At 37.2% G+C, this 19,062-nt stretch overlaps 2 protein-coding genes and 1 pseudogene across 4 annotated transcripts; 1 reads left to right on the top strand and 2 right to left on the bottom strand.

Moving 5' to 3' along the window:
- The first annotated feature begins 4,764 nt into the window (after nt 1–4,764).
- On the top strand, nt 4,765–10,997 carry LOC139820397 (uncharacterized). Of its 3 annotated transcripts, XM_071790617.1 has the most exons (13): nt 4,899–5,322; nt 6,103–6,124; nt 6,204–6,398; nt 6,782–7,040; nt 7,236–7,298; nt 7,364–7,567; nt 7,660–7,975; nt 8,952–9,096; nt 9,189–9,268; nt 9,340–9,678; nt 9,743–9,942; nt 10,023–10,092; nt 10,194–10,997. In XM_071790617.1, exons 3-12 carry the CDS (start codon nt 6,334–6,336, stop codon nt 10,074–10,076), a joined length of 1,725 nt encoding a protein of 574 aa, XP_071646718.1. In that variant the 5' UTR covers nt 4,899–5,322; nt 6,103–6,124; nt 6,204–6,333; the 3' UTR covers nt 10,077–10,092; nt 10,194–10,997. The 3 variants fall into 3 exon arrangements, with proteins under 3 accessions (XP_071646719.1, XP_071646718.1, XP_071646717.1); XM_071790618.1 differs by lacking the exons at nt 6,103–6,124; nt 6,204–6,398 and adding an exon at nt 4,765–4,866 and having other exon boundaries at nt 5,239–5,322; XM_071790616.1 differs by having other exon boundaries at nt 6,103–6,398.
- Nucleotides 10,998–15,295: 4,298 nt separating this feature from the next.
- LOC139820411 (uncharacterized) lies at nt 15,296–16,570 on the bottom strand. The gene is made up of 4 exons (XM_071790644.1): nt 16,409–16,570; nt 15,982–16,242; nt 15,372–15,921; nt 15,296–15,300 (listed from the first exon to the last, which is right to left on the bottom strand). The coding sequence occupies exons 1-4, from the start codon at nt 16,568–16,570 to the stop codon at nt 15,296–15,298; spliced, it is 978 nt and encodes a 325-aa protein (XP_071646745.1).
- Nucleotides 16,571–16,605: 35 nt separating this feature from the next.
- On the bottom strand, nt 16,606–17,807 carry LOC139820410 (uncharacterized; annotated as a pseudogene).
- Nucleotides 17,808–19,062: the final 1,255 nt, after the last annotated feature.

Here is a 19,062-nt window from a genome sequence, read left to right as displayed (position 1 = left end):
ATATTTATATGTATACATACAGGGTGAATCTTAATGGATGCACCAACTTTTTACCATAGGAGATGAGTTACCGACCGCAACTGTAATCAACCGAACGATCCATAGGTGACACCAGCTTGAATCGACCGCTTCGATCGACGAGTCCGAGATGATGTACAGGCAAGTTAAAAACTGTAAATCAAATAACGTATATCGTATGTACATACTTTTCTAATATATCCAACTGTCTTACGCATTTTTCTTTTTACATATAATTTTATTTAATAACACGATTTCTTATTATTCTCCATCTATGCGCAACGTATTTACCGCATGTACTACGTTTACGCGAGCGTTACTTTGGTAGTAACTTACGATAATTCACTCGTTTACGCAGAGTAAATTATCGTAAGTTACTACAAAATTTCCTTTACGCGAAGAAATTATCGAAAGTTACTACAGAAGTAACGCTCGCGTAAACATAGTAATAGAAAGAAATATCTTTTGTATCTGTTTCTACGTTTACGCGAGCGATTACTTCTGTAGTAACTTACGATAATTCACTCGTTTACGCAAAGTAAATTATCATAAGTTACCACAAAATTCTGTTTACGCGTAAGAATTATCGTAAGTTACTACAGAAGTAACGCTCGCGTAAACGTAGTAAGAGTATCTTTTTTATACGATTTTTTTTTTAATATTTATATTTTAATACAGTTTTATTTGGTGGCGATTTCTTTTCACGCTTACGCGGAACATTTTAGCGCGTAAAAAAAGAGTTGGATATAAGCGGAAAAAAAATAAAAATATTCTACCATTTTCTTATACAAAATTGAGCAATTCTACTTTTTTATAAGAAATATTCTACTGTATACTTTATGGATATAAAAGTAATAATGTGAAAAATTAAAAATGATAACAGTGGACTTCCGCACCACCCTTGAGGTACCACCAATAGCGCTTTAGGTTTTTTCGCCTGGACCCTATTGTACCACATTTTTAGACCTTTTTCAGTATAAAGGTTTAAACAGATGTACTAAAGTCATACTGCGTGTAAAAACGCACAGATGAAAAATTATATCAACGTGTGACCGTGCGCAACACATTACCAATTTATCATGTTTTTACCTCAGTATGCGTGCTCGAAATGGTTTCCCTCCAGCCTCTCACAAAATGTAGCATTTTTTAAAATTACACGATGCACCCGGCGCAAGACCCGTGGACTTATTGCACGACAAGCTCGTACAATTAAATCCTTCACATCTTGAGCACTAGCAAGTCGCGTTGTGCAAACTTAATTACTGCACTAGGAGCCGAAAAACAGTAATAATTCCTGTATTTTTGCTCACTCTTAACTTTAATCTTTCTTACATTAACCATTACGCGCTACTAATAGTAAACATTCTTTCAGTAACCAGTACGGATCTCACAGTAACCATTACGATAAAAATCAGTAATGATTCCGGTGCAATAATTAAAAAAAAAGATTTTTTTTATATTTTCAAATAAGTCTTATTTTTTTGAATATTTTTATTGTTTAATTTGTATTCGTGGTTTCGCATGGCCACCGCGTTCACCAGACCTCACACCGCTAGATTTTTTTCTGTGGGGTCATCTTAAGCAGCAAGTTTACGCAACGCGACCTGCTAATGCTCAAGATCTGAGGGATCGAATTGTACGAGCTTGCCGTGCAATAACTCCACAGGTCTTGCGCCGGGTGCGTCGTGCAATTTTGACAAGGGCTACATTTTGTGAGAGGATGGAGGGGAGCACATACTAAAGTAAAAATATGATAAATTGGTGATGTGTTGCGCACGGTCACATGTTGATGTAATTTTTCATCTGCGTGCGCTCTTACGCAATATGACATCAATGTATCTATTTGAACTTTTTACTGAAAAGGTCTAAAGATGTACAATATGGCTCCAGGCGAAGGTCCACTTTAAAAAACCTAACGCGCCATTGGTGGTACCTCAAGGGTGGTGCGAAAGTCCACTGTTATTATTTCTAATTTTTTACATTATTACTTTTATATCCATAAAGTATACAGTAGAATATTTCTTATAAAAAAGTAGAATTGCTCAATTTTGTATAAGAGAATGGTAGAATATTTTTATTTTTTTTCCGCTTATATCCAACTCTTTTTTTACGCGCTAAAATGTTCCGCGTAAGCGTGAAAAGAAATCGCCACCAAATAAAACTGTATTAAAATATAAATATTAAAAAAAAATCGTATAAAAAAGATACTTTTACTACGTTTACGCGAGCGTTACTTCTGTAGTAACTTACGATAATTCTTACGCGTAAACAGAATTTTGTGGTAACTTATGATAATTTACTTTGCGTAAACGAGTGAATTATCGTAAGTTACTACAGAAGTAAAATCGCTCGCGTAAACGTAGAAACAGATACAAAAGATATTTCTTTCTATTACTATGTTTACGCGAGCGTTACTTCTGTAGTAACTTTCGATAATTTCTTCGCGTAAAGGAAATTTTGTAGTAACTTACGATAATTTACTCTGCGTAAACGAGTGAATTATCGTAAGTTACTACCAAAGTAACGCTCGCGTAAACGTAGTACATGCGGTAAATACGTTGCGCATAGATGGAGAATAATAAAAAATCGTGTTATTAAATAAAATTATATGTAAAAAGAAAAATGCGTAAAACAGTTGGATATATTAGAAAAGTATGTACATACGATATACGTTATTTGATTTACAGTTTTTAACTTGCCTGTACATCATCTCGGACTCGTCGATCGAAGCGGTCGATTCAAGCTGGTGTCACCTATGGATCGTTCGGTTGATTACAGTTGCGGTCGGTAACTCATCTCTTATGGTAAAAAGTTGGTGCATCCATTAAGATTCACCCTGTATACATATACATATAATGTAGCACATATAATTGCGATAGGAATAAATGTTGCTTAGTGCCTGGCATTGTAAAAGGGTCTTTAGATTTACGTCTGCTTACGCTAACGACTACGACAGACGTAAATACGTTCGTCTCGTTCTCTGCCATTAGTCAAAGTGAGACGGAATATCAATATCATGATTGGTTACCTACCTACTTCACGCATGCGCAGTTGGTTTTTATCCACGATGACATCAAAAGTGCCGACACAGAGTTGCGCTACTGTATATACTGTGGTAGCGATGTGTGATGCGGGAGCATCCCAGATGCGTACAGTGTAACTCATAGTAGGTAGTATGTATTGGTATATTACTAATACATACTGCCTACTATGAGTGAGAGTTCTGATTGGCTTCTGCTTTTCTGCTTTCTGCTAAGGTGTGAAGCCGGCTTTAGGCTGAATTTCCACCGAGGGCATCACGCGTCGCGTCATAACGCGAGTCACGAGTTTTAAGGTACATACCATTTCATGTGAGTGAGTGATCTCAGATGCGCACAGTGTTGATCGGACACCACCAATCAAATTATATAAATTCATACTAACCCTACCCAACTAAGGAATCTGATTGGTGGTGTCCGATTTATGCTAAGACTCCATAGACGCGGAAACGCCGTGCGGTAGAGTGCATTGACCAATCAGAAGGCTGCCGCAAGTCGCCTGCGGCAAAATCTGCTATTCCTCTATAATATGGCTCCTGCACACAGGACGCGGCAGCGCGGCATTGCGGCAACGCGGCACCGCGGTAACCAATCACCATCTGCCTTTCCGTACTACTTTCAAAAGTAGAACGGAAAGGCAAGACGGTAATTGGTTACCGCGGTGCCGCGTTGCCGGAATGCCGCGCTGCCGCGTTCTGTGTGCAGGAGCCATTATAAGGCTGCTATTCCATGGAGCATATTTCGCGGAAATGGAATCAGCGGATCGCCAATCACAGCATCGTTTCCACAAGATCTTTACAAGGATTCGAGCAGAACAATCTCCTGATTGGCGATCCGCTGATTCCGCTTCCGCGAAATACGCTCCATGGGACCGCACCCTTAGGGTGCATCCCGATGGCAGTCAGAAATTCGGAAAACGGAATCTCGCAAAAGTAAGGAAAAGGGGGTCATCTTGGTCGGTCCGATTTTTCAAGGGCTGGGTTCCTCATGGAATAACTTTTACGGAAAACGGAATGGCATTCTAACCTTAAATTATTTTAAATTAAAGAAATTTCTATATAATTTTAAAGTATAATAAAAAATACGTCGAAGCTTCATTTTTTAATAGCTTGTACTACTACGGAAAGTATATTTTTTCTTCTAAAATAATAAAAATAAATTTTTCCATTTTTCCGTATTCCGAAAATATCAGTTCATGAGGAACTCAGTCACAAAAATTTCGGACTAACGGAAATCCACAATTATTGCATCTCTGACAGTATGTATGTACATTAACTATTTATGTGTTAAAAATTGTGTATTTATATATTATTTTGTAGAGATAGAGATCATGCGATATGTTTTAATTCATGAAATAAACTATTAAAAATAAATTAGCACGAAAACAGTGTATACTTCTTCTCATTAAACATATAAACCAGAAAGATCACCTAACCTTGTAACACGTACGTAAACAAAATGATGATTCTGATCGGTTGACCCCCTCTCTGTTACTTTTCCGAGATTCCGTTTTCCGAATTTCTAACTTCCATCGCACCTTTAGAAATTATTCGCAGCGAAAAATTCGCTGCATGAAAAGGCACCTTTTGCGATTAATGCAGAACGAGCTTTACGGATGTTCTTGTGCGCCAACATGGTCAATGGTAGTCGAGCTGTGCGGGATATATTTTATAGCGTTTTTCTTTGGCAGAACTGGTGCGCACTCAGTGCACATTAAAGCCGTTGTATGTACACAAATCAACGTAATGTGTATGTTTAATATAAACGGGTTAAATCATGAAATCCTCAATATTCTTTATTGCACTATTTGGTAAAATATGTACTGGGTATTTTATCAGTCGAAATATTTGCATTTTACTTTAAATATTAGAGATTAAATCAGTGTACAACGGCCTTAATGTGCACTGAGTGCGCACCATTCTGCCAATGAAAAACGCTATTAATTTGTCTTGCGTAAAAATTATTTTTGTAAGGTTTGCCGTTGCTACAAAAATCGCTTTCGTGCTCACTTCGGCTTTTCTCCCTCCGTTTGTTTCCACCGTTTGGTTGCTTAACGGGTTATTTGCGCGGACCACGTTTTGCTATCCTATCTAGACGTTTTGCTTTTCATTTACTCGTTTTTGTGATTTTTGCTCTGAAAGGGGTATGATATTATATTTGGCCGTATTGTGTTTTGTTAAAGACTAAATGTCATTAAATTTCAAGAAGAAGAAGCCAAGCGTTGATCGTTAATTTAAGGTTATGTACATGCAGAGCTAAGTTTATGGTCAGTATTTAATTAATACATTATGCGTTATCTACAGTGGCATTAACAGTAGTGGATTAAGTTGTAAAACATTGGAGTAAATGGCGTTTTCGGTTAATAGGACGTAAAATAAAATTGTAAGTGAAATGGTTCAATCTTATTTCCTATGGTCTAGTAAACCATTTCGCTTATGGCTTTATTACACACCCTAGTTGCGTGCTGATATTTCACTTACAATATTGAAAATCTATATGTTTACGTCACGAACACTAGATTTTCAGTATTGGCAGTGAATATCGAAATGTAGCCCGTATTAACTGAAAATGCTAACTCCGATGTCTCACAGTTTTTATATCGTGGACTTTTCCAACTTTTTAGAATGATAGATTGATGTAGAATTTACATTTGCCCATAAATTATCTTTGTCACACCAAAAACATCTTGTTACATGATGGCTGGAACATCTACATGTATTTTTAATTCGTTTATCAAATTATATATCTCTGCACAAGATTATTTATAATACGTTATGTTACCTTAAAAATAAACTTATGTCAACAACTAATAAATTCGTAAAGGAAACTTTTTAAAAGAAAGGTTACTTTGTGCATTGATATAAATTTATTTTTATATTAACATATTACGGACATTCTTGTGTAGAGACCTATAATCTACTTTAATGCCATTGTGAAAGACGCATTATAAAAAAGTGTATACAGTGATCTAATGTAGAATCGGCTATGTATTTGGCATTGCGACACTGCATCGCTTGATTATTATCTCTTGATTATTATATTTCAGTACAACATGGAAACAATTGGCGGTAAACAAAAGGGAACTTTTATTTATATACATGATGAATATACATATAATATTGATAAGCGAATAAAGAATACATATAGATGTTCGAGCCGTCGTGTAACAGGATGTTCTGGTGTGGCAAAGATAATCGATGGATAAGTACATGTGCGAACTCTACATAAACATCCACCAGATATTAAAAAGTTGGAAAAATCTAAATTGCAGAACGAAATGTTACGTTTATCACGAGAATCGCTTCTGCCACTGAAGGAGATTTTTGATAACGTTTCTCGAACGTACGTTGTTTTATATTATAAATATAATAAAGGATATATTCTAATTCATACTTTTTTGCGCATAAAAACTATATCATAATCAACAAAAGTAATAATATACATGTAGAAATATATATATTATTTCTCAATATACATATTTTTAAAATATAATTATATTTCTGATATTAAAAAATAAGAAATTTGAAATTAATTTATTATTTTTTATTAATATTAGGCATGTTGATACTTTATAAATGTGAAATAACATATATTTTTATTTTTACGTAAATGTTGCACTTGAACAGAAAAATGCGTTAATGCATTGAATATGTATGAATCGGAAAACATCCACAGTTATTTTAATATTTTTAATTTATTTTATTTAATAATATTAATTGTTTCAGAAATCCAGAAGTAGCTGCACATATATCATATAGTTCTATGAAAAGTATGATGGCTCGAGAACGAATTAAACAAAGACCTCCTATTCCACATACCTTTCAAGCCTTATGTACTGATTTAATTAAATACGAATGGATTAAAGAATTTTATAAAGGAAATGTAGTTGCACAAGATGGTAGCAGAGCTGTTATATTTTCAAGTGATAAACTTCTTGAAATAATTCAGCAAGCTCAAGAAATTTTTGTCGATGGAACTTTTTCGGTAAGTTATTTTAATTAATATAATTTTATAAATAAATCAAAAGGCTCAAAAAATTAATATCCCTCTATGTTCATTATTAAATTTCAATTTGAAAAAATATATTGATACGGACACCTTGTTATGGCTCGGAGCCCCTTTATTTTTTATAATTTTTTCAAACATTTATTATTTCAAATATTTGTAATTTATTGGTAGGTTGTTCCTCGTTATCCACATATAGATCAACTGTATACTATTCACATTCGTTATACAAATAAAGTAAGTTTTTGCAAATAAAAAGTATTTAAACATTAATATATCATATTAAAAGCCATTATTCTTAGGCAGTTGGAACTGTGTTCTGTTTATGTGAAGCACGTATCAGTGCACTATATGAAGCAATATGGTTGAAGATATTACAGCTAGCTCCAGGATTAAAAACTAGTGTCAAATTTATTATGAGCGATTATGAAGCAGCAGCTATGAAAGTTTTGGAAAAACTTTTTCCAAATGCAAATATTCATGGCTGTTGGTTCCATTATAATCAAGTAGGTTCTACTTCTTATTCTTAATTTATAATAATTTTTTGTCTTAATTTATTTATGAAATATGAAAATATAAATTATATTTTATAATTTAGGCTGTATTACGTAAGTGGAATCGCTTAAGTTTAACAAATATTTCAAGTACGCTGTTGTCTATGACAATGACGCTTCCATTATTGCCACAAGAATTCGTGCAGGCATTAAGAATATTGCATAATTATTGTGATGCTACACATTCCAAATATGAGGAATTATTGCACTTTGTAACATATATTGAAAAAACCTGGTTACCTAAAGCCTCAAAAGTTAGTGTATATAACTGTCCCGTAAGAACAAACAATTTAGTAGAAAATTTTCATAGTACGATGAGACGAAAACTGGGTCCTCATCAAAATTTATGGATATTTTTTGGTACAATATTTTAATTCAGAAAATCTTGTACTTTATAATGATATTATACTTTTTCTTATGAGTGTAACAATCAATGAGTAACAATTAAAATTTTTTATGATTTTTCATGTCAGTATACTGTATTGTTTAATCATGTTCAAATTGCTTAATCTAATTCAGCGAATGCTAATCTTGATCAATAAAGATCAAGGATAGCATTCGCCGGATTTTAAAAGTGTACTAAAATATTATAATACGTTATTTTATCCAAATTTATATTTATTTGCAAATGGCATTGACGCAAAATCAGCGTGTCATTCTCGCCACTGACGTCATAATTCAATATGGCTGCAGTAAGGGGCCAGAAGTCTTAAATCTTTTTTTTCATTTCTTTTTCCTTTTATCCCTTTTTATTTAACACCAGAAAATTGTTTTTCTTTTACCATTATCCTTTCAACTGTTTGTCGAAATATTAATGTAAATGAGTAGTATTTGAAAAGTGAAAAAATGGTATACCAAAAATAATTCTACATACATCAACAATTTCCAATTTTTCGATTTTGAGGCCTGACAAAACTCTTTTAACAGCACTTGCGATTCATCAGCAGTACCAAATAAACATTTTATTTTTCCTTATAGCCTTCACATGTAAAATTCTGTAAGGACGTAAAACGTAACAGTAAGGGAATCGACTAATCCCAATTCAGTTTAGGCTTTCTGTAACCTCTCTATTGCCAAATATTGGATTGGGATTAATCAATTTCTTTATTGTTACGTTTTACGTCCTTACGGAATTTTGTGTGTAATGGCCTTCAATGCTTTCTTCAAATTTTGTGAGTCAGGTGGTTGAGAAATGGCAACTTTTCAAAAATACTCATAGTTGACTTGTTACACTCTGTACAACATCTAATTTATTTTTTTATTTTTAAATTAATTTTAATTGAAATTGAAACTGAAATTTTGCTTATATATCATTTATTTTTAACATTAATTTCAGATAAACTGACAAAGTTACTCGTAGATCAAGAAATTAATTTTGAACGTTTACAAAATAATAAAAGTTTAACAATTGCACAACCACGCAAAAATAAAGAACGTGACTTAAAGATTTTTCAAGCACAAACAGATTTAATTACAGGAAGGTAATGTAAAAAATCATTAATCAAATAATAAGATAGTAATATAATATAATTGTAGTAATATAATTAATAATGTTATATCAAAACATTTATAGGTTGCCTCTTGAACAGTTCTTGCTAATATTTACTGGAATACACAACAATTTTTACCTTCAACAGGATATAAACATGCAAGGTTAGTATTAACAATATCTCATGTAACTATCTTTTATTCTTATAAAGTAAGCCTGCTTTATCATGCTGTAGAAAAAGAAAATGTACCAAACGTATTCTTGGAAAATCAAAATGGAGAAAAAGAAAATGTACCAAACGTATTCTTGGAAAATCAAAATGGAGAAAAAGAAAATGTACCAAACATATTTTTGGAAAATGAAAATATAGAGGAAGAAAATGTATTAAATATATCCTTGGAAAATGAAAATAGACAGGAAGAAAATATATCAAACATATCTTTGGAAAATAAAAACGGAGAAAAAGAAAATGTACTAAACATATATTTAGAAAGCAAAAGTCGAAAGAATAATAAAGAAGAGTTATGTTCCGAAACACAATTCTTTTGTCAACCAGAACATATAAACACGAAAGGTTAGTATTAACAATATCTTTTGTCATTTTTATTTGTATAAATTAATCCCTTATCACACTTTAGAGAAAGAAAGTATAATAAATATATCTTTAGAAGACGGGGAAAATTATGAAAGGGAGACACAAGTTAACGTAAATCAAGATCCAATAATTATACGACAACCTCAAGTTGTACTAACGAGACTTAAACGTAAAGAGTATGAAAAGTATACTAACACTGATCGACAGCCATTAGCTTCTATTGAAAATACTATTGCGTCAAAAGTAAATATATATTGAAATATATATACTTATCATAATCTTGCACATTACTTAAGCATTACAAAATTTAAAAAATTTTCTAGATTACGCGAAGATACAGAAGAAAAGTACACAAATATTGTAGCTGTTGCAACTAAATAATGGTATAAATATGTACGTATAATATATATGACGTATTTTTAGTAAACAGTAAGAACACTAAAAATATAGTTTGATTGTTATATAGTATAACACATCGTTTCGAAATTTTTCAGAACGCACTTATAACATTCCAGAAGATGATTTTGGATATTGGTACGAAGATCAAGAAAGTACCTTAGAAAGCGACTGTGTACCCTATCACAAAGTCGAAAGACATTCTCTGGAAACGTGCGAAGAAAATCGAGAAACGAAGAGATCTGACCGTACGTGCACTGCTTGCATTGATGCTGAAGCGAATCAAGTTTTCATACCGTGCGGTCATATCTGTTGTTGTGAAGAATGTGCTAATCATATTATGCGCGAGAATGATAATGTTAAAAAATGTCCGATTTGCAAAGAAGAAATTTTAACGGTCTACAAAGTATATATGTCGTAAACAAATTTACATCTTATTCTAAATATATGAACATTTAGGATTGCCTATAACTTTTAATATTCAATCGGAGACATTTGTCGGCCATACTTTGAAAGATTCGTTTTTAATGTAACGGTATTATATGTATATGTTAAGCATTATGTACTACGTATAAAAGACTGTATGCAAGCTAATCTGAAACTATTGTTAGTTTTTCACAATGTTGTAAGGTAGAGTGCAATCATACCAAAATAATTTTTTCTTATAAGTGTATTTTACGTTAATTAATAATAGGATTTTGTTTTATGTTTTGTTTTAAACAAGAAAGAACGGGCGTACGTACTGCTTTTCAAATGTGAGCTATGTTTAAAAAAATAAGTTTTGTTTCATTCTCGTACTCTAAAGGATATAGAATTAAGGTTTATTTTATTGTGCAATATATATAAGTTGCAATATAGTTTTAATTGTTTTGTGAATAAATTACTTATGTTTTGTAAATAAATTACTTGTATTTTGACTTTCAATCCTGCTTACAATACAATTCGAGTATTGTGTAAAAATTTAATAGTTTGATTATTGATTAATCTAGTTTATACACACACGCGCTCTATAAAATTGCTCTAAACTACGCTTTAGAATTAAATTACACAGTAAAGTGCAAACATTATGCATATAATATTATATTATATGCGTAACGTAAATATTAATAATATTGATATTACACATAATGTTAACGATAAAATCATTTTTGCTGTTTACATGTGTGTGCGTGCACGTGCGTATACCTATGCGTGTGAAAGTATTAAATCTATGTTAGAGACAGGAGAAAGATGTAAATAGCAAATATGGTTTCACCGTTAATATTATAGTCCACATTGTAACATTTGGACTTTATTTTATGTAATTTAATTCTGAATAAGCGTAATATTTATAATTTTTTATAGAATTTATGAACATTAAAGGAATTATGCTGCAATAAATTTGAAGAAACTCCATAACATTATACAAGGTTCTAGTAGCGAAGACAGTAAAAATAAATCGTCGCTTAAAAGAATCTCATATTTTGCAAATGGATTTATCGACTTTTGTTGAACTAAACTGAATCTTCTATGAACTGCGAGTGATCCACAAGACATGTCCTTCCTTGGCACCTGAAACATATAGTAAATAAACCTAAACAACTCTAGTACTATATGTGACAGCAATTATGTTTAAATAATTCGATAGGCATTATGTAGGGTAAACGGTACAGTAATTGACAAGGGTACAGTGATTGACACTTACATGACATATTTGTACCGTAGAAGACAAACTACTCGCACAATGAATCATAAAGTACTTACGTAAAGTAATCAAAAAGAACTGTCGTCTTTAGTATCTTACAATTAATCGCGCGATGAACAGTTCATCTATTATGGGTACAAATATAACAGTGTCAATCACCTTATGCTGTCAATTACTGTATCGTTTACCCTAATTATATAAAAGTCATTGTAATCGAATCACACACACACACACACACACGCGCCCACACGCGCACACACACGCACACACACACACACGCACACACACGCACACACACACGCACACACACACACACACGCACACACACACGCACACGCACACGCACATATTTGATCACATATATATTATATTGAGGTTAGAAAAACTGTCACGGAATAAGTTTATATTATCAATGTATCAAAGTGACATAAATACACTTACCTAAAATTTAACACATATTGTAAAAATTTAGTTAATTGAATAATTGAATAAAGAGTTACATAGATTACTTGAATAAAGGATTTACATATATTAGATTACTTCTTATCGCCACTGTGTCCGATCGGCACTGTGTCCGATCGGCACTGTGTCCGATCCGCACTGTGTCCGATTGCTACTGTGTCCGATCCGCACTGTGTCCGATCTGCACTGTGTCCGATTGCAACCACCGTGTGTCCGATCGACACTGTGTCCGATCCGCCTTGTGTCCGATCTGCACTGTGTCCGATTGCAACCACCGTGTGTCCGTTTCCTACTGTGTCCGATCGACACTGTGTCCGATCCGCACTGTGTCCGATCCGCACTGTGTCCGTTTCCTACTGTGTCCGATCCGCACTGTGTCCGATTGCAACCACCGTGTGTCCGATCGACACTGTGTCCGATCCGCACTGTGTCCGATCTGCACTGTGTCCGATTGCAACCACCGTGTGTCCGATCGACACTGTGTCCGATCGACACTGTGTCCGATCCGCACTGTGTCCGATCTGCACTGTGTCCGATTGCAACCACCGTGTGTCCGTTTCCTACTGTGTCCGATCGACACTGTGTCCGATCCGCACTGTGTCCGATCCGCACTGTGTTCGTTTCCTACTGTGTCCGATCGACACTGTGTCCGATCCGCACTGTGTCCGATCCGCACTGTGTCCGATTGCAACCACCGTGTGTCCGTTTCCTACTGTGTCCGATCGACACTGTGTCCGATTCATTCAACCTGCTGTGTCCGATTTATTCTGTGCGCAACTGGGACGCTCCCCCACGAGTGAGGCTCGTGCGGAGAAACTGGGCTATCTTTCGGAGGAGAAATTAAATTTGAAATTGGTCGTCAAGCTTGGGGAGCTTGGGAGTTTTGGCACTGTGCATGACCTCAGTATCATTATCTTAACAAAACACGTATCCTCCCATTCTGCATATAGGGTAAAATCGCTCTTGTCCACTTGATTCACGAGCTGACTTACGCTCACGTTAATCATGATAACCCAGAAAAAGTACAAGGCAAATGCCTTGTCCTGATCAACAGGACTTTTTTTTAAATGTATTCGGAGGAGAAATGTATTTCGGAGGATAAATGGAGAAATTAAATTTGAATGTACTTCTTTGTATTTAGAAGTAACAGAAATTTCATATAAAGGTCTTTCTCCATAGTGGTCTTTTTATTTATTATTTCTTCTACATCCGCAATCAGCTTTGTGTTGGTCATTTTTGATAAAGTTCTAACGACTGCTTTAATTAAAAAATCAAATTTTCGAAAATCGTTAGAACTTCGTAGAACGTCGTTAGAACTTCGCGTATTTATTCGCGGGGAAGGGAAAGTGGGGTACCGCGTTTTTTGGGTGCCGCGGGGAAAAAGGGTACCGCGTTTTCCGGCGTTGCGGGAGAGGGGGAGAGGGGTACCGCGTTTTCCGGCGTTGCGGGGGAGAGGGAGGGTGGTACCGCGTTTTTCCGGCGCCGCGGGTGAGGGGTCCGCGGGGTGAGGGGACCCGCGTTCGCGTTTTCCGGCGCCGCAGGGCGAGGGGACCCGCGTTCGCGTTTCGCCGCGCCGCGGAGTCCGCGTGCAACGGCCGCGCTGGTCCGCGTGACGTCACACGGCACGCTCCCGCTCGCGTTATCACTCCCTCGTAGATGTTTCCCCCGTCCCCCGGTCGCGCGCGTCTTCTCGTTCGCGCGGTCTTTCTCCCCCGTTCGCGTTCTCGCTTCCGACTCCCGGCCCCCGTTCGCGTTCTCGCTCACGATCGCGTATCTTTTTTTCACCAACAATATTTAATCGTTTAGATCTTTACGATATTTAATTTTTAATATTACATTTAAGTAAACGATAAACGAAGACAGCTTTATGACAGGGAATGGGATAAACGGTAAATGACGAGGGAAAATAATTAAAACTTTTTTAAGCACATTATATGCATTTATTTATCATGTAGCGCATTATACACAATAGTATCTAAAGCGTAGGCTAATAATTTGCAATCAATCGAATTTTCATCATAAACTTCACGCAAGATATTGGGCCGCATCACATTTGTGCGCAATCACGTTGACATGCGACTTGTGACTCATTGGGAGGGTAGATACGGCGCGGAGGCAATGATTGCGAAACCTTTTTATAGCCGAAGCGTCTTTTCGGAGAATTTAGTAGCAATAGAAATGCGAAAACTCGAAGTGAAGTTCGACAAACCAATCTACGTAGGTATGTGCATCTGCGATATATCCAAGACATGTTTGTTCGAATTTCATCACGAGTACATGTTACCGTTGTGTCGCGACAAGTGTAAAGTCACGTACACCGATACTGACAGTTTCATTTATCACATCGAGTGCGACGATGTGTAGATATCATGAAGCGTCACATTCATAGATTTGACACTAGCGATTATGCGATCGATAATACGTACGGTATCCCACTCGCCAATAAAAAAGTTCCGGGCTTAATGAAGGACGAAAACAACGGGGCGATAATGACCGAATTCGTCGGGCTTAGAGCAAAGATGTACGCCTTGCGAGTAGACGGTAAGAAAGATACGAAAAAGGCTAAAGGTGTTAAGAGTAACGTCGTAGCCAGGTCGATAACGTTCGACGATTACACGCGATGTCTGCGCGACGAAATTGAAATGACGCAACAGCAGGCTTGCATAAGATCCAAACAACACGAGGTGTACACCGTGTCCGAAACAAAAATAGCTCTAAGTCCGTACGACGATAAGCGATACATTATACCCGGTTCTACCGAGACGCTGCCATGGGAACTTTATAAAATACCATTGTAAATATTGTAATTATATTTAGATATTTAGGAAAATAAATGACTCATTTGTATGTATAATATGTTTTTTTATGCAACACGTGCATGAAAAGTGGCCCATTACGCACGCTACGCGTGCGTGATAGACCACTTTTCAGGCACTTGCAACATAAAATAGGGTGTGCAAGCCGTGCGTAAAGATGAAAATTCCCGGGTACTTTCATCTTACAGCACTAGTTACACAAATAACTATATATTGTAATAAATTTTTACACAATACATTATTCTTGTGTATCCATGAATTGTGTGAATTATCAAATCCTAACCACTTTACATAAACCTCATCCCCCCTTTTGCGCAAAACTTTTTCAACGAGATATACGTCGGGATTAGCAACGCGATGTAACTCGTATTCGTAGAAGCCGCCGGCGATGGGTTTTCCGCAGGAATCTTCCAACAGATACGTCACAGGATTAGTTTTCTGCACTTTGACGATTCTAAACACCTCCGTGGTCCAATTTGGCGTGTATCCTTTCTCAAAGATTGTCTTGAATTTACTCACGCGTACCGAGTCGCCCACTTTGAATCGCGCGGGAGCAGCGATCTTTACGTGGCTGTATACCGTTTTTAGGAGTTTGTCGGCGATCGCGGGGGTAACATCGATGGGTCGCATGCCGATAGTTCGATGCTTTCGCGCGTTGTAATCCGATACGAGACTTGGCAGCGAGTCGATCCATTTGTAATTTCCATTGCGCGTAAACATTTTCCACATGTCGTTCTTGAGCGTGCCATTGTATCGTTCGACGACCGATGCCTTCATTACGGAATAGGTCGAATAGTGTTTGATATTATGTTTCTTCAAGAGTTTCTGCACGTTGGCGTTGTAAAATTCTTTTCTCTTGTCAGTCTGCAGATTGTTCGGACATCTTCCGCCGTCTCAAATTATTTTTGCAATCGCCGTAGTAACCTCGGGTCCGCTCTTGGCCTTGAGCGGTACGGCCCATGCGTGGTTGCTCAGCACGTCGATAACGGTGAGTATGTAATGGTAACCTCTGTTGAATCGCGTGTATGGACGCATCTCGACCACATCCGCCTGCCACAGGTCATCGTATCCGCGCACTATGACGCGTCTTCGCGAAAAATTTCTTCTCGCAGGAGCGTGTAATTTTTTCACCAGCCGCCGTTTCTCAGCTGATTGCTTCTTACTAGCCATGACGATGGCGCGCAACTGACGCAGAGATCAGATGCGCGTTCTTATCTATTCGCGATGATTCACAATTACATCTTGAATCATCTTTTGAAGTTCGTTTAAGGTAATTTGCACGTTATTCTGGAATGCGGCCATCTTTCTCTCGAATTCATCCTGCCGATCTTTCAAAATTTGCACAGGCTACAGGCGGCGCTATCCGTCGAATCTTGCGCGATTTCGCGTCAAAGTCGGTGGCGACCATGCAAAGAGCGTTATCGCGCACGTAATTTCTGATTAATCCGCTCCATTGATAGTACGGTTCCGCACCGCCTCTTCCGAGCGATATACCAAACTTGTTGATCAGCATTTTGATGTTGATTGAACGGATCGCTGTCGCGCCATTTAATTTATAATAAGTCTAGCCTCGCAAAGTTTCTTGATAATCGACAAGATCTCGTTATCGTAACCGGTGTGACCCGCTAGGCGCGAAGCTTCGAGCAATCGGAGACGATCTACAAGCTCGTTGGGATCGTCCCAATGAACACAGTCGATCTTGTTGTCGTTTAATGTCATGGCACGCGGTATACCTTTTCCAGCTTTTTTACCCGAAATCGACGATGCAATTATATGGTCGATCTTATTGCCGTTTAATGTCATGGCACGCGGTATACCTTTTCCAACTTTTTTACCCGAAATCAACGGTGCGATTATATGTATGTACTTGTATCCCCTGTTGCCCTTTATTTGAAAGTGAGCATCATAATTGCGTTTATGAGCATTCGTCATCAACAGAATACTCTTGTACGCTTGCATATCGTCCTCCGTGTAGATATCGACATCGGGATATTTCTTAAAGATCAACTCGTAAAGACCGCGTGTGCCATTGTATCGTATGCCGTCGATAATTATCTTGTCCGCGTGGTTCACGTCAAAACGTTTATTACCGAGCATCATTCCATCGTTGCTGAAATAAACGCCGTACTTGGTGTCTATACCGCTTTCTTCATCGCCGCTCAGAACTGCCCCGACGTACTTTTGGCTCAATGAACCCAATCTCGCAACGTTTCTTGACCCTCAGGTGTTTGCAACTTCTGTCGAACGGACTTCACGAGTGGGTCATTCGTGGTTTCGAAAACATCTTTGTTTGCGAGTGATTTGAGCATTGCGGGTTGTACGGAAGGTGCAGAGGTTATCAGTAGTTTATTCAATGGATCTTTCGATTGTTTCGCTTTACGCGGTTGTAAAATTTTGGTTATTTTGCTCAAATTAGATGGCACATTTATCGATCGTTTCAACGTAACCGGAGTTGAAACCATTACAGAGTCGTTAAACGAGGCGTTTGGTCGTTGTCGTTTGAGCTTCAGCTCTTCGTCTTCCCACGCCGTTTCATTCTCAATATTTGACACATCAGATTCTTTGCCAACGGTGTTTTCGGCAATCTGCCTTAGAGGCTCGATGATAGGTTTAAAGTGTTTCTCCAACGCGATATCTTCCTCCATTTTACCAGTTTTCAAGGCGTGATACTTTTGGCGAATCAAATTGCTTGTTTTCGCAATTTGATTTGCTATCCTCTCGCGCTCTCTAATTTCGTCGCTGCTGTCCATGTTACGATAATGTTGTTCAATCAACGCGTCGACAACAACTAACCACGTTTTGGTATCGCAAAGTCGTTAAATCCTTTTCTGTATCGACCATTCGAAATCGCGGTGTCCTTGTCTATCACCACGAATCCGTACTTTTGTTGCCAACACGTATGACACAATTTACTGAAATCATCGTAAGACATATCTGTATTTACGTGATCGTTGTATATGTGTTTCAGATTGGTACCATCCTGTTTAAACATAATCAATAAATTCGCGTTGTCGCGTATAAGATGCTTCGGTATCTGCATACGTCTGATAAAGATAGAAAGAGTCAACGTCCGCGTGCCGGCCCATTGCAAAGTATTCTCTTATTGTATCCTGCTGTCGCACGCCACGTCATCAAAGATAAAAATAGAATTCGGGAGCACCTCGCTCGGCGGAATGACGTCACTGTTATTCGAGAACGTAAAGTAGCCAATCTCTTCTATCGGTGTTAATATATTCTCCAAATATCGATATTTCGGTTGTTGCAACAATTTTGAGTACACATACACGTTCTCGAAACGTACGCCGTGGCGGACTTTCCAGGAAGCTTATCAAGACGTTTGTCTTGCCGCAATTCGACGGACCGCAGATGATACCGCGTATAGAAATCGGTAGCATGCCTCCATGTTTGCGTACCTCTTTCGTTAATTGCATCCTATCGTCAAAGTTTGTTACTTTGATCGTCCGCGATTGTCGTACGAACCGCATTTTACCTCCCCTCCACAACGAATAAAAAACAATATCGAGAAAGCTGGCCTATTTATAGAGGCGCGTAGAGCTGAGATGCTCAGTCGTTAAAATGTTTTTGCTCGTGTCGGATAACAGCGATATTTACGATTTAACCGCCGAGCAGTTAAAGTATATACCAAAGGTCATTTTACTACGACAGTTTTATAATCACATAGATTATTTGTGGGATAAGCTTCCCGAACATATCAAGGCAGATTCGGAAGTTCAGCAATATCGGCGTTGTTTAATACATTATAATTTGCCGTGTCAGCAAACGCACATCGACGGTCCGCCGCCGTTGATAAAAAACTACGGCAAATGTCGCCGAAGATAGGTCGAGGTCTGTTGAATTGCGCGATAAACGCGCTTCCGATCGAATTACATATCCCCGGCTATCAATTTTGCGGTCCGGGAACTCGTTTAGAAACACGATTTGCAAGAGGTGATCGAGGTATTAATCCATTGGACGCAGCGTGTCGCGAACACGATATAGCCTACT

This window comes from Temnothorax longispinosus, chromosome 10, assembly GCF_030848805.1.
Source record: "Temnothorax longispinosus isolate EJ_2023e chromosome 10, Tlon_JGU_v1, whole genome shotgun sequence".
NCBI classification, from domain to species: Eukaryota; Metazoa; Arthropoda; class Insecta; order Hymenoptera; family Formicidae; genus Temnothorax; species Temnothorax longispinosus.
This window is presented reverse-complemented; position numbering and strand designations above follow the sequence as displayed.

What these genes read in the sequence shown, in the direction of transcription:
- LOC139820397 (XM_071790617.1), top strand. Translation starts at nt 6,334, where the DNA reads ATGTTACGTTTATCACGAGAATCGCTTCTGCCACTGAAGGAGATTTTT. An exon ending in GTTGGTTCCATTATAATCAA is followed by an intron (nt 7,568 to 7,659) that starts GTAGGTTCTACT and finishes TTTATAATTTAG; the next exon opens with GCTGTATTACGTAAGTGGAA. An exon ending in ACAGATTTAATTACAGGAAG is followed by an intron (nt 9,097 to 9,188) that starts GTAATGTAAAAA and finishes AAACATTTATAG; the next exon opens with GTTGCCTCTTGAACAGTTCT.
- LOC139820411 (XM_071790644.1), bottom strand. Translation starts at nt 16,570, where the DNA reads ATGCTGATCAACAAGTTTGGTATATCGCTCGGAAGAGGCGGTGCGGAA. An exon ending in TTCGACGGATAGCGCCGCCT is followed by an intron (nt 16,243 to 16,408) that starts GTAGCCTGTGCA and finishes TCTCTGCGTCAG; the next exon opens with TTGCGCGCCATCGTCATGGC. An exon ending in AGGCCAAGAGCGGACCCGAG is followed by an intron (nt 15,922 to 15,981) that starts GTTACTACGGCG and finishes AACAATCTGCAG; the next exon opens with ACTGACAAGAGAAAAGAATT.